The sequence below is a fragment of the Aethalodelphis obliquidens genome, unplaced genomic scaffold, assembly GCF_003676395.1.
Source record: "Aethalodelphis obliquidens isolate GAN/ISIS:26980383/991018 unplaced genomic scaffold, ASM367639v1 scaffold8, whole genome shotgun sequence".
NCBI classification, from domain to species: domain Eukaryota; kingdom Metazoa; phylum Chordata; class Mammalia; order Artiodactyla; family Delphinidae; genus Aethalodelphis; species Aethalodelphis obliquidens.
Window position 1 is genome coordinate 27,131,085 of NW_020837952.1, and position 25,283 is coordinate 27,156,367.

A 25,283-nucleotide genomic window follows, 5' to 3' on the forward strand; every position below is an offset into this window, starting at 1 on the left:
GTGCTATGTGAGAACAGCAAGGATTATTTTGGGCGCTATCATTCATGCACAGCCTTCCACATGTGAAAAAACTGATGTCTGCAAAGGAAGTAATTATCAAATGAGGATGGAAAAGACACAGTTATTCCCTAAGATTAAAGTTTAAAAACTCAGTTTGGAAACATTTCAAATGTAAAACATTTCTTCCTCCCAATTCCAGATGACTCTATTTTTCTTCACGAAGGCAAAGAAGAGATAACTTTTATATATTATGACTTTTAGGGTGATTAGTATTGCTCCTGCTGAGATACATGCAAGCAAAGCCTCTCTCTGATAGGCTGGAAGCACCAATATCCCTTCTGTAAAGCAGATAGTAGGCCTGTCTCTTCTCCTACGAGGTCAGCCAGCCTGACACAGAGTAGAACAGAGTAAGCAGATGCCCCACGTGGTCACATTTGGGGGAGCAGCCTCCCCAAACCTTCCCCCAGACCTGTCACTTTTCTACCATTATGGAGTCATTTCTTTCAGAAGGAACAGTGGTTTTCAATCTTTGTTTTTAAAGCTGCAGATATTTCTATTTCAATGAATGCAGAGCACCACACACACAAAAAAATTTTAACGAATTGTTCTGGTTCATGTGAAAGTGTGCGTGGGGGGTCGGTTTGCCATCTGCCTACTCTGCATCAGCGCTCTCCAGCCACCAAGCCTTCTAGAGAAATGCCTAAAAGCACCTTGGGCCTACAGCGTGGAACTGAAAGTCAAGCCTGAGGCCACTGTACTGCTTCAGGAGTCACCTAACAAGATATTGCATAAAAATATCATCTGCCGTTAGCATTCTCACCGCTATACTACTGCCACTACTATTACTGTTGAGTGCTCAACAACTGCCCATATTTTGTAAAGAGTTTTACATATTTTTTCTTATTTAATCTCCATAACAGACCATTTTCATGAGTCTCACATTGAATAACTTCCTTCAAGTCCCTTAGCTACCAGGTGACAGAGCTACCAAGTGACTGAGTTTTTAATCCATTAACTTATCATACAGTTACATGTCCTAAGGGAATGGGACTTAGAGCAGATGAATTTTAGTAAGAGTCTTGGGTCTCTTCATCTACCAGAGGGGGAGTAGGCCTGAGGGATATGCCAGCAGCTGAGAGAGCACTGGGCATCCAAACTGCATCACTGAGATACCCACTGGGAAGAACCACCTGCACCAAATGTTCTCATTATTTCCCTCATTCCCATGATTTACAATTGAACAGACTAATGATTCATTTTTTAAAAAATAAAAGCCTCATTTTCACATTAGTTGAATTTTTGTTGATCAAATTGCTTTGCTAATTTTTCAATGAGCCACTGTGGTAGGCAGAATAATGGCCGCTGAAATATGTCCACGTTCTAATCCCCAGAACCTGTGAATATGTTAGATTCCATGGTAAGGGAAATTAAAGTTGTAGATGCAAGTAAGCTTGCTAAACAACTGATGTTAAAATAGGGAGAGTATCCTGAATTGTCCAGGTGGGTCCAATGTAATTAGAAGTGGAAGACGGTGAGAGAAGAAAGACTCAGGGAAGGGGATGTGATGACAGAAGCAGAGGTCAGAGGGACGCAATGTGAGGACTCGACCATCACTGGTGGTTTGGAGGGTGAGGAATGGAACCAGGAGGCAAGGAATGCAGGCATCCCCTAGAAGGTAGAAAAGGCAAGGAAATGAATCTTCCCCTAGAGCCTCTGAAAGCCCAGTGAGACTGTCTTGGGCTTCTGTCCTACATTATTACAAGAAAATTAATTTGTATTCTTTTAAGACATTAAATGTGTTTTGTAATTTTTAGGCAGCAACAGGAAACTAACAGAGCTGTAATGGCGAAATACTCTGAAGCACAGGGCACTGTTTTAGAGGTCAGTGGTGAGGGTTAGCACCAACTCTAAGCAGTGTGAGACTGAACTCCTGGAAATCTCATGTGAATGTGTCTATGAGGCGGGATGGGATATGAAAGGGCAGGTGCCATTGAAGAAAGAGGTAGAGCAGCACAGCTGTTAAAAGAAAGAGACAGGCTTCCCTGGTGGCGCAGTGGTTGAGAGTCTACCTGCCGATGCAGGGGACACGGGTTCATGCCCCGGTCTGGGAAGATCCCACATGCCGCGGAGTGGCTGGGCCCATGAGCCATGGCCGCTGAGCCTGCGTGTCCGGAGCCTGTGCTCCGCAATGGGAGAGGCCACAACAGTGAGAGGCCCGCGTACCACAAAAAAAAAAAAAAAAAAAATGAGATGATGGGCTTCCCTGGTGGTGCAGTAGTTGAGAATCCACCTGTCAATGCAGGGGACATGGGTTCGAGCCCTGGTCCGGGAGGATCCCACATGTAGCAGAGCAACTAAGCCCGTGCACCACAACTACTGAGCCTGCACTCTGGAGCCCGCAAGCCACAACTCCTGAGCCTGTGTGCCACAACTACTAAAGCCCGCGCGCCTAGACCCCGTGCTCCGCAACGAGAAGCCACCGCAATGAGAAGCCCGCGCACCGCAATGAAGAGTAGCCCCTGCTCACCGCAACTAGAGAAAGCCCACAGGCAGCAACGAAGACCCAATGCAGCCAAAAGTAAAAATAAATAAAACAAAATAAAATAAATGAGATGCTTACGGGGTGGGGGACGAAATAGGTGAAGGGGATTAAGAGGTACAAGCTTCCAGTTATAAAATAAATAAATCATGGGACAATGTATAGCATAGGGAATATAGTCAATAATACTGTAATAACATTGTATGGTGGCAGGTAGTAACCAGACTTATCGTGATGATCAATTTATAATGCATATAAATGTCAAATCACTATGCTGTATGCCTAAAACTTAATAATCAAAGTCAACTACACTTCAGTAAAAAAAGAGAAAAAAATGCTTAAAGCTGAATAAATGTGACACTTTCTCACAAAAAGTGGGTACAGTATTAAGAAGAAACCTATACTCATATTATCTGCTTAGGTTTCTGTAATGTAATTATGTAGTGATCATATTTACTGCATTTAAGAAATGTAGTATATTCTTCCTGATTAACAAAGATGGAAGTTAGGGAAAAAGACAACTGAGATTCACTTGAGGAGAAGTTTAAAATTAAAAGTAGGCATAAGACACGTTTTCCACACACTACTTGCATTCAACCTATTTTCCATCTGTATGTACCACTGACCATTGCTAGTTACTTAATAACTTCTACCATCTCAGACAAAATATTATTTCTAATTTATAGAACAGAAGTTACATTTCATGTGATAAACAGTAAGACAATATCTGACAAGTATTTTTGCTTTACCTGGTCTTTGCTTGACTTGTCAAACTTAAAAAAAAAAAATCAGAGATCTGTTCAAAGTAAATAGTTTCAGATCTCTTCTCAAAAGCAACCACAGTATGAGTTAGCAAGTGTAACAAATCCCATTTAATCCTTAAAAAATCTAATTAATTAAAAGTTGAACAAGAGCTAATGTAGGTCTCTTTGACTGAATCCACCATAAAATCCATGGATGACATGACAGAGTTGTACTTTGCTTGTACTTGAAATGGTCACTACAGTTTCATCTCAAGGGTCCATGATCCTGTGCACTACAAGTGCTGTCTTGGCAGGCATAGATATAAATTTCATGTTCACTTAAACAGAGCTTTACCGTATCCTGTGCAACAAATAAACATGGTTTTAAATGCCTTTTATTAAAAATGTTACTCTTCGATAATGAGACAGTGGGAAATTCTCAAGTGATTTAATGAAGACTGATGGAACAGAGAAATAGAATTGAGTATATGGCCCAGCAGTATTTATAGCCAAGTTGTATACTTCCAAAGATGACTGAATGAGCATAAATACTGGAAGCTTTTAGTAAGACCTCAGAAGCCGGAATGACAACATACTTCTTTTAAAACATTTTAAAACAATTTTACTATGGGCCAGTGTGGTAAAACAATTTAGGAGAATTGGTACAAGTCTGTATTATTGAGAATGGAAGAAAAAATGTGTTCAGGAAAAGAGTGTCAGTGTTTGACTGAAGAATACTGGATTGTTATTATTAGCAAGAAGACCTTTGCAAGGATTCTGAAAGTACAAATGTGAAGTACCTTTATGTTTGAAACAGATTAGAGAGAAGGAGGATATGGACAAAATGACTTGTCTGTATGCATCCAAATCATTGCGTCATCCCAGCCCAAACCACCATATCTCTTGCCTGGACTCCTATATAATAGTCTCCTAATTGGTCTCTGTTTTTACTCTTACCCTGCACTAATCTCTTCTCCCCATAGCAGCCAGAGTGATCTTTTTTAACACATAAATCATGTCACTCTTTTGCTTAAAAACCTTCAGTGGTTTCCACTGCAATAACATCTAACTTCCCTAAGCAGTTTAAAAAGCTCTCTATAACCTGGCCCCCATCTAGCTAACCGTCCTTCTCACTCTTTATTGCCTAACTACCTCAGCTTTCTTTCTATTCCTCAAACGTCAAACAGGCTCACATCTGCCTCAGAGCTACTGTACTGGCTATTTCCTCCTCTTCTTATGCTCATTTCCTGGCTTCGCACTGTCATTCAACCTCAGCTTAAATGTTACCTCCTCTGAGGGGTCTTCCCTGATCACCTCACAGAAGGTCATCACCTAGCCAGTCTCTATCAAAGCACACGATTTTAACTCTACAAAGTACTGGTCTCAATAGGATATTTTTTATCTACCTGTAAATTAACTATCTCCTCCAACCAGAATGTAAACACCATGACAGCAAGGATTTTGCTCTGCTCCTGCTGTTTCTATAGCCCATTGAACAGTGCCTGGCCCATCACGGTAACAAATAAATATTTATTGTTAAATAAATGTAGTTTTTAGAATGGAATGGAATTTTAGATAAAGACACCAAACTGTGATATATATATAACAAAACTAGCAGGTTATAAAAGAAAGATAGTTGAATTCCCAGAACTCTCTGTGAATAAATCCCATACTCTTTTTACTTCCCCATGCAGCTTCTTTTCATGAGTGGCGCAAAAAAGTTGAAAATCTCTTCTCGAATTCAGTGTGTGCAAATAGTAATCTGATATTGAATGAGTTAAAACCACCACTACCCATTGTCATCTTCCCAAGAACATTTGAACCTCATTTCAAATACACATTTGCAGACATCATAGCGTAGAGGTATATAACAATATGAACTGTCTCTTCCAAAGGATAGCAAGGAAAATTTATGTAACTCCAGAATTTCTGACGTTGGCACATGAAATACTTGGCAAAATAAGAAGGGAAAATATTCTATTACAATAATTCTTGTAAGTGTGGTTGTGGGGAATCCACTGAAGCTATTGCAGCTTTGTATCATTCATCTAAAAAATGGTGTTTTAGTGATACTTACTGTGAAGGCGTTTTTGAGGATAAGGAATGACATGTGAGAGCCTAGCACATAACAGGCACTTCAGAGATGGTGGTTCTCACTCTTAACATTTTTTCTTGAATTTTCTTAAAAACATGTAGCAAAAACCTGATTTAGCATTCTTTGTCACAAAGTGGAATTTAGAAAAAGGCAGGTGTACCTTAGACACATTTTAACTGAGCACCCAGAGAGAATTTCAAAATCTCTCAGAGCATAAACACTGCCAGGTCTCTATTTCATTCTTTTCAGTGGAGCAGTTTTCTAGTAAACTGTTTCAGTTTAGTTTGTACACTGTGCAAAGGCAACTGGCCAACGAGGTGAGGGGGGCTGGAATCTAGCCCACACTCTTGTCATATAGCCATGTGCCTGAGGATCTGGGTTTGCACAGAGGCTGCATTTTTGTAATTTGTATAAAGGCATCATATAGTGTGTGCCTGGCCTCCTAAAGAATATCATTTTTCAAAAATACCTTACATTTGCAGGGAATATGGCTGAATGACACATAAAGTAAGCAACTGTCTTGTTTACATTTTCTGAGGTCATTTTTTTAATTTGTTTGATTTTGTTTGGATTATTAAATCTAGTAATTATGTTCCAGCTGTCTAAGAAACTATATTTTAAAAAAAAAACATGTAAGGGACTTTCCTTGTATAGAAGAAGGCACCTCTTACCTATGACATGTGGTTTTGCTGTGTTTGTTGCTGCCGCTGCTGTTGCTGTTGTTGAATTAGCAATTGTTGCTGCTGCCGACGCCGGGCTGTCCGTAGCTTTTCAAAGCGAGCCTCCATTTCTTCCAAGACTTTCGGGGTGTATCGGACCACCAGCTTGACGCTGTCCTTAGCAGCCTTGAGTAGTTCCACAGCTTTCTCATGGTGTTCTCCTTCCACACTCTGAAAAGACAGTGACATTTCTTAAAGGGGAGAGTTTCCATGTTCTTTTCTCGAGAGCCAAATGTGAAATTAGTGTCATAGTACAATCCTACTCTGAAATTTCAAGAAGATATGGCAAATGAGATGTATTGCCATTGTTATTATTTATTACATTTGTAGCTGAATCGTGGGCAGGTTAGGCTGCACTAGGGTACAGGATGGGTTGGATGGAGGTTCAAGTTAGGAGGGTGAGAAACAGTGAAGAACTAAACGATAACACTAACATTTAGAATGGAATTTCTAAATTTCACCTGAAAGAGTAAATGCACTAGTCTGGACACTTTGGAAAAAATTTAAAAAGAGTAACGAATGGGGACTTTGCCTATCTGATATTAACATTTATTAAGAATCTAGGGCTTCCCTGGTGGCACAGTGGTTGAGAATCTGCCTGCCAGTGCAGGGGACACGGGTTCGAGCCCTGGTGTGGGAAGATCCCACATGCCGCAGAGCAACTAGGCCCGTGAGCCACAGCTACTGAGCCTGCGTCTGGAGCTTGTGCTCCCAACAAGAGGCCACGATAGTGAGAGGCCCGCGCACCGCGATGAAGAGTGGCCCCCGCTTGCCCCAACTAGAGAAAGCCCTTACACAGAAACGAAGACCCAACACAGCCAAAAATAAATAAAATAATTTAAAAAAAAAAAGAATCTACAATGCTTAAAGCAGTGTCTTATTGGTGTAGTAAGGAACAGTAGAACGAAACAGAGTCTAGAAGTAGATCCATCATATATAAATCTTGATTGTATGATAAATGTGAAATTTGGACCAAAGGGGAAAAGGATTGTTAAATAATGATGCTGAAACAACTAAAATAAAGCACAGGCCAGTGTTCATCATCTTGCAATGCAAAAGGAATTCTTAAGTAAAAATACCAAGAAAACCCCCCACAAAAATCAGATTTAAAGATTGTAAGTTTCTATGTCTCACACACCATGAAAGGTCAAATAACAAACTATAAAAAATATTTTCAATACACGACAGTCAATTTGTTAATATTCTTCAAATGAAGAGCTCTTACAAGTCAGTAAAGATCTAAGCAAAATAGGCGAGAGAACTCATGGACAAATAATAATTTTTAAAATGCCCAATAAACCTATGAAAAAATGTCCAAGATCCCTAATAATTAAAGAAATATAGATGAAAAAAATTTTAATTTAAAAATGGTAAAGATGTATTTTTAAATATGGTGTACTGAAAAGGACGTAGGGAAAAGGTACTCATATACTGTTAATATAACACAAACTGGTACAGTTTTTCTGGAGGGCACTATCGTTATGCACTGGATAAACCCTTTATAAATGAAGATTTTTACTTTCAGGAAAATTTACTAAGGATAAAATCAGATATACACACATACCTATAAGATAGATGTGATGTGACAGAAAACAAAAAATAAATCAATTCTTGGCTTTTGAGTTTCAGAAATACTCTTTGAACGTCATGGCACAGACAATAGTTGGGGAAACTATGTTTACTATAAGTAAACTCAAAGAGGCTCCCTGTGTGTGTGTGTGTGTGTATGTGAGATTTATTTATTTAACATCTTTATTGGAGTATAATTGCTTTACAATGGTGTGTTAGTTTCTGCTTTATAACAAAGTGAATCAGTTATACATATACATATGTTCCCATATCTCTTCCCTCTTGCATCTCCCTCCCTCCCACCCTCCCTATCTCACCCCTCTAGGTGGTCACAAAGCAACAACCTAAGTGTCCATCATTGGATGAATGGATAAAGAAGATGTGGCACATATATACAATGGAATATTACTCAGCCATAAAAAGAAACGAAATTGAGCTATTTGTAATGAGCTGGATGGACCTAGAGTCCATCATACAGAGTGAAGTAAGTCAGAAAGAGAAAGACAAATACCGAATGCTAACACATATGTATGGAATTTAAGGGAAAAAAATGTCATGAAGAACCTAGGGGTAAGACAGGAATAAAGACACAGACCTACTAGAGAATGGACTTGAGGATATGGGGAGGGGGAAGGGTAAACTGTGACAAAGTGAGAGAGTGGCATGGACATATATACACTTCCCAACCCTTTTAAGGTTTCTCCAGGTTGGGATTAGGGAGTAGTAAAAGAGAAGAAAAGTTGTAATCAGACATAATAGAACCCTGAGAAAAGGAGGCAGTCCTTCCCTTTCAGCTGACCCCCAGGGTAGATGACATAACTCCTATTTTATAGGATCCAAGTGCAAAGGCCTTCTTGACTTGCTTCCTGGGTAAAGCTCGGGGGAGAAACGTGTGTGATGTGACAGAGAGCAAGATAGGCTTAAACACTGCCAGAATACTGAAGAGTGGCACTGAAGTGGCAGAGAAGGCCACCCAAAATTGGTTGAGATTACATTTTCACAAGCCAAGGAGAAGGGGGGCTAAAATGAATATTATCTTGAGTTACAAAAAACAATTTGCATTTCAAGCACACAAATTATATCTTGAGATTCCTAATTACGACTATTGTACAGATTTGGAGACTTAAGAATTGTGTTCCATTCTGTCATTTGCTTCAGCGAGGTGGATGTGGACTGCAGAAAAAAACGCTTTGAACTTAGCAATGAGATAGCCATTGGTGGCCTTCAGTCATTTGTCTGAAAACCAGACAGATACTAAGGGTTTAAGAAATGACTGTGGAGAGCCCTGGAGGCAACTTATATAACCACTCCTTTGCCGAGTCTGGGTTAAATAGAGAGCAAGGGGTTATAAATAGCTGTTGAGTCGAGTGAATTTTTATCTGTGGCGGAAGCCTAGGAAAATAGGCTTATTCACTGATTAATTTATTCCTTTAATTATTCACTCAGTCATTGACTTGGACACTCAACAGATGTTTATTAAGCATTTATTTTACCAGTCATGTTCTACTAAGTTCTCTGGAAGAACATGGACAGGGGAAAACTTTGACAACTTTGTATAACACAAACTCTGTTTTCAGTGTGCTTGTAATTTCTTTGTAATTTGCCCCAAGGTGAATTGTTAATGTATTAACAATTAATGTATGGAATTCTCCTTTAAAAGGAAAACTGGCTGATTTGCTTGTTCATACCCTTCTCTAGTTTCTTTTCTAATATTAAAACTTACATGTTTATATGTTTTAATAACAATGGTTCACCCATTTTCTAGGCCAGATGATTAGTCTCCAGACTTCTTTTTGGCTTTTGTTCTATTTGCTTTCATTTAATAGGGTTGGAAATTCTAGGCCGGACCTTTGGAGGCCCATTATCCCAGTTTAGGCACTCTGCCTACTATTTAGAGTTGCCACAGGAGGGCTGTGGGACTAATACGTGGGACCATCAGGCTCTCACCATAGAGAATGGCTGAGAAACACGGCTGGTGTGCCATACTCAGCCCTGCAGAACTGGCAGGATTACCTCTCTCACCCCCAGCGCTGCTCTCCGCAATACAGTTAGCAACTGATAAAAGGCAGATCTCACGGGGGCTTCCCTGGTGGTGCAGTGGTTGAGAGTCCGCCTGCCGATGCAGGGACGCGGGTTTGTGCCCCAGTCTGGGAGGATCTCACGTGCCGCGGAGCGGCTGGGCCCGTGAGCCATGGCCGCTGAGCCTGCGCGTCCGGAGCCTGTGCTCCGCAACGGGAAAGGCCACAGCAGTGAGAGGCCCGCGTACCGCAAAAAAAAAAAAAGAAGCAGACTCCATGGTCTTTGAATCCAGATTTTTGCCTCAGTGCTCTATCTTTGGTTTAGACGGTGACTCAGATTCTTTCGGGCTCGGCAGAGTTAACGGGTCTCCTAGTCTGACTCTACCTTTTCACTCTGTCTTTCCCACCAGGGCACAGAACCCACATGGGATCTGGGCAGTGTCACACTTCTTCATTTCTACTACTAAAAATGCTGTGTTAAAAATAATACAAATCACATGATTAAGCAGTGTAACAGAAACTAAGAGGTAACTCAGAGATTTGAAGAAATATAAGCATGTTTATAAGACTATCATTTCAAACACTCAATAACTTTGTTTTTAAAATTGTTTTCAGAAAAATCTTGAGGATTATTCTGGGTGGCTCTCTTTTTCCACTGGCTTTGCCTACTTTATAAATACTTTGGGGGGCATATGTTTGTCTTAAGCTATAATTTATCTCTGGAGTGTTTTTAGTCCTTCAGTATAACTTTTTAATAAGAATAAGGCAGCTTTCTCTCCTTTCTCTCCCTTTTAAAGTAAGAACAAAAAAGCAGACAACCTTTCCTGTTCCATGCATAGAAAAAGCTATCTGATCAGTTAGGGTATACACGCTGAGGAACAAACACCTGTCAGCAGGTATTCCCTTAGCCCTGAAAGTTTATCATTTATTCCTACTTTTGACTTAGTCTCTCTCACTCTTAATGAAACTATGCCTCATTTCAAGCTAAATATTTAAAACATGTTTTGAAATATAATAGTTTATTTGTAAACAGTTAAGATTTCTATTACAGATATAGATATGTGTACACACACACACACACACACACACACCCTCCTGATTCAGGAATTGTCCTTTATAACAATTAGCTCAGTTTGAGCAGTCACTGAAAACCTGTAACACCAGCTTTTCACATAGGATGAAAACGTGGCCATTATGTGATTTGAGGAGACCAAGGAAAACTTCCAATTTCAAAGTGAAATTCCCTCCTCTATTAAAAAACCCTGAACTTTATACTTTCCATAAGAGCTTTCTATACTTTCTAAAAGAAATTCTGTAGTTTTAAGAATTTATTGTACCTATTGCTTTAAGAGTTTATTGTACCTATTGCAATTTGAGGAAGTCATTAGCATGGGTTAATTTAACAAGGCTTTCCAACAGACATCTGGTAAAAGTTGGATGTCATTAAGGAGGTGAGGGGTGGTGGGGAAGGCATGGGGGTATACTAGGTATCCAGGAAACTTAGACCAAAGAGAAGTGGTCCGAAAAAAGAAAAGCCCCTAAAGAGAAATATTACCTACTCCATAGTAGTGCCTAGTCCTGCCACGAGCCTTTACCAAAGTAAATTAAAATGCACAGGAAGAATGGACATTCCCATCCTGAAAATATTTCTTTCCGCTGCTAAATTTTTAAAAAACACAGATAGAAATCCAAATGAAAAGCAGAGTTCAAGTGGTTTTATTAATATTACCATTTCCAAATGCATAAATACAAACTAATAAAATACTAAACTGAAGAAAAACCGTAAGAACTGGAACTTCTAAAATGTTTATAAAGGAATATATTTTCATTCAGGAAGCTGGGAAAAATGATCTCAGTAAATAACCAGACGCATACTTGTTTCATTAGTAATCTCATGTAGTAGTAGTAAGCTGTGGGAAATTTTAAAGTTAGTTACTTTGATGCAAATTTGGCAAGTCAGTGGCTGATAAATGAACCAACTTTTAAACATTGTTGCATTCTGATTTTTCAGTAGTTTTTTTTCCCCCCACACAATATGAGTTATCAAAATGGCTGCTATTTCTTGGTACACTCAGTATCTTGGTTGATTAAGAATCCCCTCTAATAAGAGAGAACTTTGGATTACACTGCATACATGAATTTGCTCACAATATGTGCTCTCCCCCCTGTTACAGAAAAACCAGTTGTTAAATTTTGACCTTGGCTAGACCTCAGACAGAAGAGATGCCTGCCCTGGAAAGGGATCTCAATATCTGTGCACGATCAGTTGCCCAATGGCCCATGCCCAGGTCTTCATGTGCATGTGGTTCTTTCTCTGTGAGGATTACATGGACATAATCCTGACCCAGCTTGCTGATAAGCTGCTTAAACACTTTGTTGGATAACCGAGAGTTGGCTATACCTCTCAGTTACTGTAGGAGTATCTAGAGCCAGGTTTATGCATAGGCTCCTAAATGCATCAGTCATTCTTTTGGATTAAGGACCAAATAATGTTATCAGGAAATAAAATGAAATCAAGGATATTGAGTTATGATATGTTAGTACAATTAAGTAGCTCACAAACTCAGAATATCATACCTGCAAAGGCCCTTAGAAGCAACCTCGTTTATCTCCTTGTACCTTAATACATAAGGAAGTAAAGACCAAGAGTGGCTGTGACTTGGTCCATTTTATCAATATGTTAGTTGCAGTGCTGGATTAGAACTCATTATTCTTAGTGACTGCTCTTTCAACAGCCTCATTCTGCTTTTTTAGATTAACTAATTTAGATAATGGTGGGTCGGTTTTTACATGATGTGAAAGGATAGAAACTAATGACAAGGATGTGTCAACTCCTAGCTCTAAAGTGTATGAGTTGGCCAGTGAAGAAGCAGAATAAGACTCTATGCTCACTATTAGTGGGTTATTATTCTCAACTTTGAAAAGGCCCAATATAGCCAAAGACAGACCTACTCCTTTCCCACGAAGGTAATTGTGACTGTTCATTTTGTTCTTATGATAGTTTTGCTTTTAGTCCATGAAGGTGTTTTGATATTATTTTAAGAGTGTGTGTGTCTATACATAATAAATGTGGGTGTGTGTGTGGGGTGTGTGTGTATACTCTAACATTCATTGAGCACTTATTGAGTGCAAGGCGCTGTTAGCTGCTTTGTAATGGAGAGGTAATGGAGAGCTTAAGAAATTTGTCCCAAGTCCCCAGCTAGTCAGATGGAACTTAACTGAGATCTGTTTCCAGAGACTAGGCTCTTACCTACTAATCCATAGCCTTAAATAAGATAATAAAGAGAAAGTAAATAGCATATCAGTGGTTCTCCTATTCATGGGTATTTTCAGTTGTTTTTGAACCTGGATGTACACAGAAATCAACTTAAACACTTTTAAAATATAGAGACCTAGGCTGTATCCCAGACTTGCCATATCAAGGTCCACAGCAATACGAGCTAGGAACTTGTGACATTATAAAACTCTGATACAGCCAGCCAGCCACTGATGTGCAGATTAGTGTCTAGACATAGTGCCCTAGACTACAACCACCTCAAATAGTAAATGCCATCTTAGGAGTGTCTTTACTATGTTACTCCAGGAAAGAGGGCCGGATAGGTGAGGGAAATCTTACGATTTTGCCTTGGTGTAGCTCTGTAGTCAGCATTTTTGGTCATTAAAAAAAAACCATATTGACTGGATGTTTAATTCAGAATGGACTATCAAACAAAATTGAGTTATTTGCAGTGAGGTGGATGGACCTAGAGTCTGTCATACAGAGTGAAGTAAGGCAGAAAGAGAAAAACAAATACCGTATGCTAACACATATATATGGAATCTAAAAAAAAAAAAAAAGGTTATGAAGAACCTAGGGGCAGGACAGGAAGGAATAAAGATGAAGACGTAGAGAATGGACTTGAGGACATGGGGAGGGGGGAAGGGTAAGCTGGGACGAAGTGACAGTGTGGCATGGACATATATACACTACCAAATGTAAAATAGATAGCTAGTGGGAAGCAGCCACATAGCACAGGGAGATCAGCTCAGTGCTTTGTGACCACCTAGAGGGGTGGGATAGGGAGGGTGGGAGGGAGACGCAAGAGGGAAGAGATATGGGGATATATGTATATGTAGCTGATTCACTTCGTTATAAAGCAGAAACTAACACACCATTGTAAAGCAATTATACTCCAATAAAGATGTTTAAAAAAAAAATGAACTATCTCCACACAAGTTATAGGATATATTCAGAAAAAAACCTTTATGACTCTTTGATCCTTTCCTTTTCTCAAATATGTTAATATCCTGTTCTAAATGTATTCTCTTTTCCTGAAGGAAAGTGGCAAGTATAAAAAGTATTACATTTATCCTCTGGAAAAAATATGCTAATTCTCTCCCATAGTACTTTGTTCCTGCCTAAATGCTAATATCTATTTCAGTGCACTGTAATTTATTAGTTTTCAACCATTCTGCTGTCACTAGACTGTCCGAGGGCAAGATGAGTCTTATTTATCTCTGTGCCCAGCATCTATTGTGTGATCAATAAATACTTAGTCAATGAATAAGCCATACACACACACACATTTATATATATATATTTTTAACATCTTTATTGGAGTATAATTGCTTTACAGTGGTGTGTTAGTTTCTGCTTTATAACAAAGTGAATCAGCTATACATATACATATATCCCCATATCTCCTCCCTCTTGCGTCTCCCTCCCACCCTCACTATCCCACCCCTCTAGGTGGTCACAAAGCACCGAGCTGATCTCCCTGTGCTATGCGGCTGCTAAGGAGCCAGTACTGCCCAAGTCTGAATTTGAGCTTCTTAACTTAGCAGCTTTGTGAGCTCAGACAAGCTGCTTAGCATCCCCACGCCTCAATTTTCTCATCTGTAAAAAGGGTATCATAGAGTGTCTACTTTATAGAATCATTATGGGCATTACATTTATTGATAATATACACAAGGCACTTGGAAGAGCACCTGACACTTTAAAGGGGTCCAAAAAATGTTAGCTGGTTGTTGAACTGTTTCCTGGGTGATCATGTTACTGGAGGGCTTCAGGTGCTTAAGGACAATAACAGCAACAACAAAATATAATTTGCCTTTGGAATAGGTAGAAGTTTCTTTTATATTATCTAGGAAGCCAAAGAAAATGTATTTACTAAATTAATTATGTATGGAGTTTGTTGGAAGAAGGTTTGAAACTACTTAGGTAAATCAACTGCTTCTAATCACAGTCAAGTAATTTAGAAGCATCATTTCCATACATACAGTTGATATGCTAATTACAAATGATCATCATTTATTCATGAAAAACTGCTCTCTCAGTCCCTCCACGGTGCCAGACTTTGTTAGGGAAAGGAAGAGCGTGCAGGAGATTCTCTTGATAGGAGCATGCATAATGTGAGCAAACTTGAGAGGGGAAAACCATCAAATAGCCAAACACGACAAGAGAGCAAAGAGGTTAATGGGGAAAAAAAGTGTATGTAATTACACACATGTTTACCCTGTAAGAGTAGTTATACATATAAAATTTTTTGAACCATGGAAGTAGAGAATGCAGAGCACTAGCAGTCGGCCCAGGGGCAGAAAATTTAAAGCAAGCAAAAGCTTTAAGAAAACAATCAGCACCAGAAATCACAGATCTAACAGGTGGTTGATCTGAGCCCACCTTTTCAGATCCGGAGCCTACAAGTGGAAACAAATACAGCTACTACATGTCAGTTGTAATGCTTTATAGTAACTCTGCTTAACCCTCAATGTTCTGGCACCGACAGGAGGAAATAAAAGTCCTGATGGTTGTTGGGATAAATACAACACACACATGCACACACATACATGTATACCTATACATATACACTCAATAAACATATATACACATGCACACACATGCACACACGCATACACACACATACAGCCATCTTCAAGAGTACAAATGAGAACACTAGACATCTGGAACCAGAACAAAGCTGTGTGGAAAAATATTCCTAGAAAATGAGATCTTGAAATCGGTCTGTTAATTTTTGAGTGGTAGGTTTCACCCGGGAAGCCGAGTTCCAGGGTACACTTCCCATCAGGATTCACACTGATCTGTGCTTCCAAAATACGTGCTCTGCCCACCCACACTCTCCCAAGCCGTGACACTCTGTGACACTAAACCCCCCCAGGAGCAGAGCCTCTCGCAAACGTTCAGAAGCAGGAATATCAAAATTGCCGGCTCTTGATATTTGCCTCCAGGTCTGGTTTGGCCTGAGAGGGGGGTTGTGGAGGTGATGATAACAGACCCACCAAGAATCCCCTCCCTCATACCCATACGTGCTACTGTTACAGCTCCACTTAAACATGCAAATACATCTCAGTCACTAAAATCTAGTGTGGTTCCTAATCAAATCGTCAGACCAACCCTCAGTACAGCCAGTGTGACGGGGCAGAAAGGCCAGGGATTCGGATTCGGAGGATCCCGGTTTGAGTCATAACAAATCACTGTCAAAGAGTGCGACCTTTAGAGAATGACCTCACCTCTTTGTGTCTCAGGTCTCCGATGGACGCTGTCCTGGTTTTAGGACTGAAAGTCCCAGAAAAATACCTCAGTCCTGGGCAAACCTAGACAGTTGGTCACTGACTAAGACGCAGGAAAATGTAAAGATTGAAGAATGCATAGTAGTGCTTGGTACATGATATATCTTCAGTAAACGTTTGTTTTTGCAGTAGCCCTTGTGGAATTTGAATTTTCAGTGGACATAGGGGGGAGCAATTTTATCAAAGAAGGATGGGTCTGTTGAACACCAAAGGGCAGCATAAGGAGAGGAAAGGGAAGGGAAGGAGGGATCTGAGTTAAGAGAAAGGTTTGGAAGAATAGGTTCGAGGGCAGGGGAGTCATTTTTGCTCACTCTGAAACCCTGCCAACACGCTCAAGACAAATCTAGTACCACGGAGCATCATCTTCTTCTGGTACTGTAGAATCCCAAGGATGATGGAGCCTGGCTTAAATGGCAAAGCTAGTTTAGGAGGAGTATCCAGATTCAGGTGAGGCTTTTAAACTGATGAACCAGGCCTGCATACCTGGACACTGGTTGGATCCCCGAGGACAAATACCAAACCCCATCCTTCAGATAGTCTCCACTGACTTTTATGGCAGGTGGGTTATGATGTGATGCAGACAGGACCAACACTGGAAGGTTCTTTGAAAGACTTTGCAACCTAGAAAAAGGCTTAGCCTATAGGGAGTTTATGGGAAATCTCCCTTTCACTAAGCGTGGCATACATCATCCCATCTCCTCTCCCTAGATGTCAGCTTGTATTATGCTGCAATGGCATCAGGATTCTGTCAACCAGAATAGTTTTCTTTTTTCCTTCAGTATCTTACTCTAGTGATCTCAGAGAGACCGTTGTTTTCTAAGGGGTATCAATGGAGACAATAACAGGTCTCTGAAATTATTCACCCAAACTCTTCAAAGGGTACCCTTTATTATTTAACCTGTCTTAGAATCCTAGAAGCCCTGCCAATTATATAAAGCATAAAGGAGAAACACAACAAGTCTAGGCACAAGTTGTCTGAGTCCAGAGCTGTCAAATGTGTTTCCTGTACAGTGTAAAGCAGCAGGGACTTTTATGTTGCTTTGTACCATGAATAATATACAGTAATAATAGCTATAATGCTTAATTTAATTACAGAGACTCAAAATTACAGATGCCTTCTTGTAGGAGAAGGAGTGAAAATTTAAGGGATATTTCAGGTTTTACTGTCAAATATCTCACTGGCTCTACATATAAATGTCTTTTCCAATTAAAAGCACACCACAGGGGCTTCCCTGGTGGCGCAGCAGTTGAGAGTCCGCCTGCTGATGCAGGGGATGTGGGTTCGTGCCCCGGTCCGGGAGGATCCCACATGCCGCGGAGCGGCTGGGCCCGTGAGCCATGGCTGCTGAGCCTGCGCGTCCGGAGCCTGTGCTCCACAATGGGAGAGGCCACAACAGTGAGAGGCCCGCAGAACGCAAAAAAAAAAAAAAGCACACCACAGAATATTCTGTGGATTTGTCACCAGTGACTTATACTAAGATTTTTCAGGTAATTCAACAAAATAAAACTGTATTTATTTTAAATGTTCTAGCTGGCTCTAATCCCCAAAGATTCTTTTCACCCCTCCCCTCTGGCTCCTGCTATCACTAGCCATGCAGCCACCCAAACTAGGCATCCAGGGGATGTGGTTAACTCTCCCCTCAACCCACATCCAATTAACCACGGATACTGGTTGATATTTATTCCCCATTTACCAACTCATCTCATCCTCTCCTCCCTCTTATTTCTTACCATTATAAAATATCCTCTAGTTTCTCTCTTGTCTAAATTCTTCTCCAGATTCTAGCCTGAGTCACTTGGTCTTCCTGTGTCCTTGCTGACAATCTACTGAAGGGCAGAAAGAACACAGTTCTGGTAGACCCTGTCCTTGAAGGCAGGGGCTACTGAGCTACATTGATTGTTTCTTCCCAGGCAGGACCCAGCACAGTGCATAGTACCCACCCAATCTGGTGAGTGCTGGCTTTGAAGGATAGGCCCAAAGATTGCCAGCTGTATACTGTAGGGAAAGTTATTTCATTTCCTGAGGCCCAGTTCCCAACATGCAAAACAATGTGAACAACATTTCCTTTAAAGATGTCATTTAAAATTTAATGAACTACCCATGTAAAGTGCCAAGTGCTACACCTGGCCCACAGAATGCACCCAATAAATGAGGGTCCCCTTACCCCATGAATATTTCCCCATTTTCTAGAAATGAAAATAAAAGTATCCTGTGGCATGCAAAGTACTTCCATCACACAGGCAGGTCCAACTCTATTTCCTTATGTTCAGCTTCAACATATGAGCACCATGCTTTTGATTTTACCACATATTTTCGTGTTTCCGTAATCTCTCAGTTTTATTCCCTCAGACTAGATGGTTCTTCCTCCTTCTCCTGTCTTAGGAAAGCTCCACTCATCATTCAAAGTCCATTCCAAACAGCACTTATTCTCTAATATGTTATTTTCTTGCTCAAAATTAAGTGTAAACACCTTACAATGGCCTGTAAGGACCTTTACTCTCCGCTCCCAGCTGGCCTCTCCAACTCCACCTTCTAAGACTCTCCCTCTTATTCAAACCCCAAATTACACTGGAGTTCTTTTTTGTATTATACATGCCTGGTTCATTCCTGCCAGGATTTTGTATGACTAGTTCCCTCTCATAAAGTTCTCAGGTAAACGATGTTCAACTTTAATATTAGTTAGAGAGATGCAGATTCAATCCAGAATGGAATAAACATTGTTCACTTATTTTTAAAAATTGGTAACTATTGCCGAGGATTTGGTGGAAATTTTTATTCTCATACAATTGGCAATAGAAGCTGGAGGTCAATTTGGCAGCATCTATTAAAATAAAGTGTGCCCATGTGCTCCTAACCTGGTTTGCCACCTATCAGTATTCACCCTAGAAAAATAGTCATTCATATACATAAAGATTTTCGTTGAAGCAGTGTTCACAATAACAAAATGAAACAAAACAAAACAAAAAAACAATTGGGTAACATGCTAAATGTCCATCAACAGGGGAATGGTTGAATGAACTCTGGTACCCACATACCATGGAATACTATACAGCAGATTAAAAAACATAAGTATGTACTGAGAAGACAAGATATCCAAGACATAGTTCCGAGAAAGCAAGTCATAGAAAAATAAGTATATATGAAAATATTAGTGTATTTTAAAAACTTAAAATAATGACTAACATTCATTGAGTGTTTACTATCAGGTACTGTTCTAAGTGCTTTAAATTTATCAAAATAGTGACTCTTCCTACATACCTGGTGAGGTATGTAACGTTATCATCCCAATTTTATATATGAGGAAACTGAAGAACAGTAAGTTTCCATGGGCGCACCATTAACGGGTAACAAATCTGTCTCCAAGCCTGGCCTCTTAATCACGGCTCTATATTGTCTCATACACTTTATATCTAAAAATAAATAAATAATGGAATATATATGTGTGTGTGTGTGTGTACTTGCGTGCAAAGGAAAACACTTGGGTAAATACCCACCATCATAGTGTTTCCTCAGGCGGGGAGAGGAAGGAACTGGAATGGAGTGATGGTGAGGAAAATGATTAAAGAGGCTTTTAAAAAAAATCTGACCAGTTTTTTAACATTGAATTCTTTGGAAATTTTATAAGGATGCATTCACATATTTCTTGTACAACTACTGTAGCCCAGAATCAACATGAGGAAAGTGAGTCATTCTAGAATAAACTGAAGAAGGTGGGACAAAGGATAATTTTGTTTTCAAAGTGCTTTGAGGCACAGCTTTGAGGTAATTTGAGCAAAAAATAAATTATACCTGCAATTGCCTGGGCCACTTAGGTGAAATGAAGGGGTTTTAGCTACATTACCTCAGAAATTATGGACGTAGAAGTGTGGTTTGTGGGAGCTTCAAAACCCCAATTATAAGGGAAGGCCACCAAAATTCCATTCAGTCATGACCGAACGCTTTTTCTCCTGGCGTCGTTAATTTGCTGAAACCTGAGTTTTCCTTTCCTCCGTTAACTCTTGGTTGTTTATTTGTCCATGCTAGCTTCAGTTACATGACCTGCTAGATCGTTCATGTTTAAGTGTGAATGATATAAATCGAGGATGATGTTTGACGAAGAACTGGTGAAGAAGAATTATGAAACACCGCATGTTCGAATTTTTGTTTTTCACTAATGGCTCCTAAGATGAAAAACTGCAGTGATTTCGAGGCTGACAGATGTGAGATCCCAGAGAGAGTTACGAATCAGTCGACCTAGAAATTCTTTTGAAAATGAAATGAGTTGGTTTTATATTTCTCCTTTAGTACGATTATTATTGATCCTCTCCTCCCATTTCCCCAAATAACAATGTATTGTAACAAAGAAACATAGCTGTTCCCTACATAACAGGTTCATCATGAGATCTGTTTCTTCTCTCATTAAAACATTAAGTTATATCTACCCCTGGTTACCCTGCCTCAAATTCCGGCCCCTTCTAGACCACTCTTCACATTGCAATCACGGCAGTCTTTCTAAAATGCATATTTGATCGTATCGCTCTCTTGCTTAAAATCCGTCTAAATCCCCATATTGCTCAGATACGGCCCTAGCTTTGCAGTCCAGTGTGCATTACAATCTAGGCCCTGCATACATTTTTAGCCTCATTTGCCAACTCTTAAGGGTCCAAATGGAAGAACTGGCCTGGCCATGTTCTCTCGTGTCTGGACTCTAGCATGGTTTACTCTGAGGCGGCCCTTCCATGCTCCTTGCTGCCTCCATCCACCTACCCAGCACCTACTTGCCTATGAGTTTTCTTCACAGAAGGAACCATCTCTGGCCCTCCCATGCCTGGGTTAGATGCCCCTGTTATGATCTCCCATGGAACCCCATACTTATCCTTATTTACAAAATAGCTTATGTTGCAAAGATCGTCTTCTTCCCTATTTCCTCCCCATACCTGTAAGCGTGAAATCAGGGGGTTTTATTTTTTATTTCACTGGTGACTAAGACAATACCAGGCCCAATAATATTTTGCCAAATGAATGAATGAATAATTATCTAAGTTTTATGGATTGATTAATGTTCATCAACAAACTTGTAACTTAACGATGTTGTCACTTCTCAGAGAAAACATAATGATTTCTTATTTAAACCAATGGCTGCCCCCTTAATTATGAACTAGTAACAATCAACACAATTAATTTATATAGTAAATAAATAATTTATAATTATTTAATTAATTAATTTAAATAATTTATATAGTACCTACTACGTGTCAGGAACTATGTTATGCCACTTGAACACCAAAACATAAAAACAAGGTAGCCACTATTATTACCATCTCTTAGCAGTGAGGAAACTAAGGTTCAGAGAAGTTACCAGATTGCTTCGTAAACTCCATAAATTACACTGAATTAGTTTGTGAGAGTTAATTTGCCCAGTGCATTTAGAGTGCTTAGGAAATGCCTGGCCTGTAAGCTCTCAAAGGAAGGCTTTTCTGTTACTACAGAAAAGTCAATTCTGTTACTACACTTAAAGGGCTGCCTGCTTTATTTCTACACCTAGTGTTTGGGGATTTTCAAACTACCATTAATATAGTGGCATATACATTGAGTAGAAGATACATTTTTGAAAAGTTGCATATTTTTAATCAGCAAAAACTTTAAAAATTAAAACTGTGAGCTACTACTGCCAAATTCACCTCTACCTTCGTTTCTTCTCCAACATGCCAGTACTCTTCCATCTCAGGGACTTTGCATTGATTCTTTCCTCTGCCTGGAATGTTCCTCCCTAGATACTCATGCGGCTCCCCCCACCTCATCTCCTTGATTCCTCTTCTCAAATACCACCTCCTCACTGAGGCTACTCTGCCCAGCAGCGCACACTCCTCTCTCTACCCTGACACCCCCTATCCTACTTAATCTTTATTATGGTTAATAATAAATACTTTTTGAATGAATGAATGCATGTTAAGACTCTGTCCAGGCAATGTTCTACAACCTCGTTTGGCCACATATGTGCTCCAGATACAGGGCATTTATGTATATTTTGTCAATATACTGCCCTATTTAGTAGCTCTCAAACTTAGGGTTTGGTGGAGTAGCTGAGCAGGTGATCATGGTTTGATCTAGGAAGAGTAACACAACGAAGAGAGGTAAAGCTAAAAGTTCAGCTTAGGTTACCCACGTTCCTATAAATAATTGAAAGTGCGTCAGAGGGAATTTTAATGACTATATTTGACTTGTTTTCTTCACAGAATAATCAAACATGCTTACTAAAAAATTCCACATAATTAAACTCTCGATGATTTCCTTAAAAATTAAGTAAATTTATTAGAGGCCAAGCAGGTTTAAGTGATTGGGGTACTTTGTGGAACACTCAAAATATGTGCAAAATTATATTCAATGCAACTGAAGGAAAACATATCTTAATACCTACAGATGTTGACACCATAAAATGATGTGTGATCTGATAACTAGCATCAGACAGCTTTGCATTATCCCTCCTGCCAACTGCATCCAAAAAAACAGGACCCATGTGAAATGATGTGTGCAATGGGTCCCTGTGGTAATTAGCTAGAAACTACTACATCCTGGTCAGTAATATTTAAAATTGCTTCTAACATTGTATAAGATTGAAGAGCAACATAATAATGATCATTTAATATAAACTTTAAAAAAATTTAAACAGATCATGGGCACAAAAATAAAGAGAATTTCAGGATTAGCAGCTGTCCCACTCCTAGGCTTGTGGCCAGGCTTTCAGATCTATTGTAAAACTCAGAGGGCTCTGGTACCCTGAAGACTTCACTTTTAGACTTTATTGAGTAGTCAAATAGATACTGTGCCTTCTAGACTTAGGCAGAAGAGAAAAGTGGCAAGGCCTTAGCATATTTCTGTTTATGACATATTGACACACAATTTCTCCAAATCACCCAAACCTACAGCTCAGGCCAATTATAAGTAATGTGGTCCTGTCTATTTATGAAAAACTTAACTTGATGTTTCTAGGAGAATTAGGTAGAAGTGAGCTCCTTTAGGGTATGAGCTATGATTTGTTTAAACTTTCCCTTTCCCAGTGCCAAGCACATGGCACGTGGTTAATAATTCTTTTTTGGCAGTCTGATTGAAGCCTTTAAAGTGGTATTCTTAAAATACTGTTTGCCTGTAGAGACAGTTTCAATAATGGTGAGCGGTCTTGCCTTTGTTATAGAAGGTAATTAGGGTCAACTGCAGGGCTCCTCCTCACAGATCCTCAATTCAGAGACAAGCCTTAGATAAAGTCTCTTTTCAGGAATTGGCCTCATTTGTGAAATTCCGCGCATGCTATGATTTGGTAGAAGTCCATTCTATTCACATACACCATACAGTGTATAATGTATGCAATTTAGATTTTAATGGTGCACCTAATATTTGGTTTGTATCAGTCTCCTTGAAATTGGACCCGTTTAGTTTAAGAAAATGGTTCTCAACCAGGCATGATTTCACCCCTCAGGGGAGAGCTGGCGATGTCTGGAGACACTTTTGTTGGTCACCACTGGAGGCGGGGAGTGTGACTGGCCAGGAATGCCGGCCAAACATCCTACAATAGACAGAACAGCCTCTCCAACAAAGACTTATCCAGTTTAAAATATCAACTGTTCTAAGGTTGAAAAACTCTGATTAAGACAAATTAATTTAGTGAAAAGTTTACGAAGCAGAATTTTTTTTAAAAAAATAAAGTTTCCTACTTTAAAATGCTGCCAGTTTGCTAGAACTCAATTCATTTAAAATTACCCGCGGCCTAAAACCTATGCCCTCTCCAAAACCAGATGAAATCGTTCTATTTTGTATACTTTCACATGGATGACCTGCAGACACCACAATTTGCTAAGTAATGGGCACCTCACTTTCTTGCCTGAAACACCTTTTTTTTTTTTTTTAATTGCCAAGTCACTGGAACACGTTTTGGACCATCACCAAGTGGAACTGTACTCTTAGGCCCCGAAATGCAGTTTTCTCTACATTTGTCCATGATGCCTGTGGGCTCCCGCCTCTGACCTGACATCACCGAGTCCTCCTGAGAGCTCAGCCTGAAACATCTTTTCTCCTGTATCCACCAGAGGCAGGAACCATGCCAGAAACTTAGGACTTCCTTGGTAATTCCCTCTCCTTTACCTCTCACATCTAGTCAACCGCCAGGTCTTGCTTATAGTACCATTACCTCCAAAATAGTTTTGAAATCTCTTCCTTTCTCTCCATCCTAATTCTTTTCTTGCAAGACGTTCATCATGTCTCTCCAAAACTCCTAGGAGTTTCCTAGTTGATCTCCCCACGTCCAGTTTTTTCTCCACTCCTTCACATACTCCCACTCCCACATGCTGGCAGTTGCCAGACCAACTTATCTAAATGCAAAAAAAAAAACATGTTATGTTGGCCATTTCCTACCACCTTCAAATGGTAAGTCCAGACTACTTATCATGGTGTATGGGGCACACTACGACATGGCCCCTGCCCACCCCTCCAAACCCAATCCCACCACACTTTGCCTTATTCTTTCGCTACAGACATCATGCTGTTTCTTACGTTTGTGCATTATGTTATCTCCTCTGCCTGGAGTAACCCTCCATCAACCGACATTTCTATAGATAACTACTATTTATCCTTTTAAAATTCTACTTATATATCATCTCCTCTACAAAGCCAGAAGGTGTTTTTCGTTTTTAAAAATTCTGAACTGTCCGCCAACACTGTCCACATTATCCTATGGCAATAATTGGCTGGAACTGTGTTGGGACATTTCCTCTCTAGATTGCCACAGTTCCCACTTGGTCATCTCCATTCATTTATATAATCTCCTCTTGGTCCCCACTGTAGTCAAATTTATCTCTCCTACTCTAAGGGGAGCCAAATCTACTTTTACAAAACCAAATCTATTGCAGCATCATGCTCCCTTGGCTTTCAGAAGTAGAAGCTCAGTGACTGTCTAGAATCCTCAAGTTTTCTAATGTCACATTTTACTATATTTCTGAATACGTACTGACTACTGCATATGTGGTGATGAGTTCAGAAGGAAAAAGCTGAGTTGAGATGCA

The 25,283-nt window shown here is 39.8% G+C and overlaps 1 protein-coding gene across 8 annotated transcripts in view; it reads right to left on the minus strand.

Moving 5' to 3' along the window:
• The window catches only part of LIN7A (lin-7 cell polarity scaffold A), a 378,990-nt gene that overhangs the window by 140,311 nt on the left and 213,396 nt on the right, over positions 1-25,283 (minus strand). For all 8 annotated transcript variants that reach the window (XM_027107104.1, XM_027107109.1, XM_027107106.1 and 5 more), the window contains one exon: positions 6,049-6,267. In XM_027107104.1, coding sequence (XP_026962905.1) covers positions 6,049-6,267 — 219 coding nt within the window. The remainder of the gene's footprint in view (positions 1-6,048; positions 6,268-25,283) is intronic.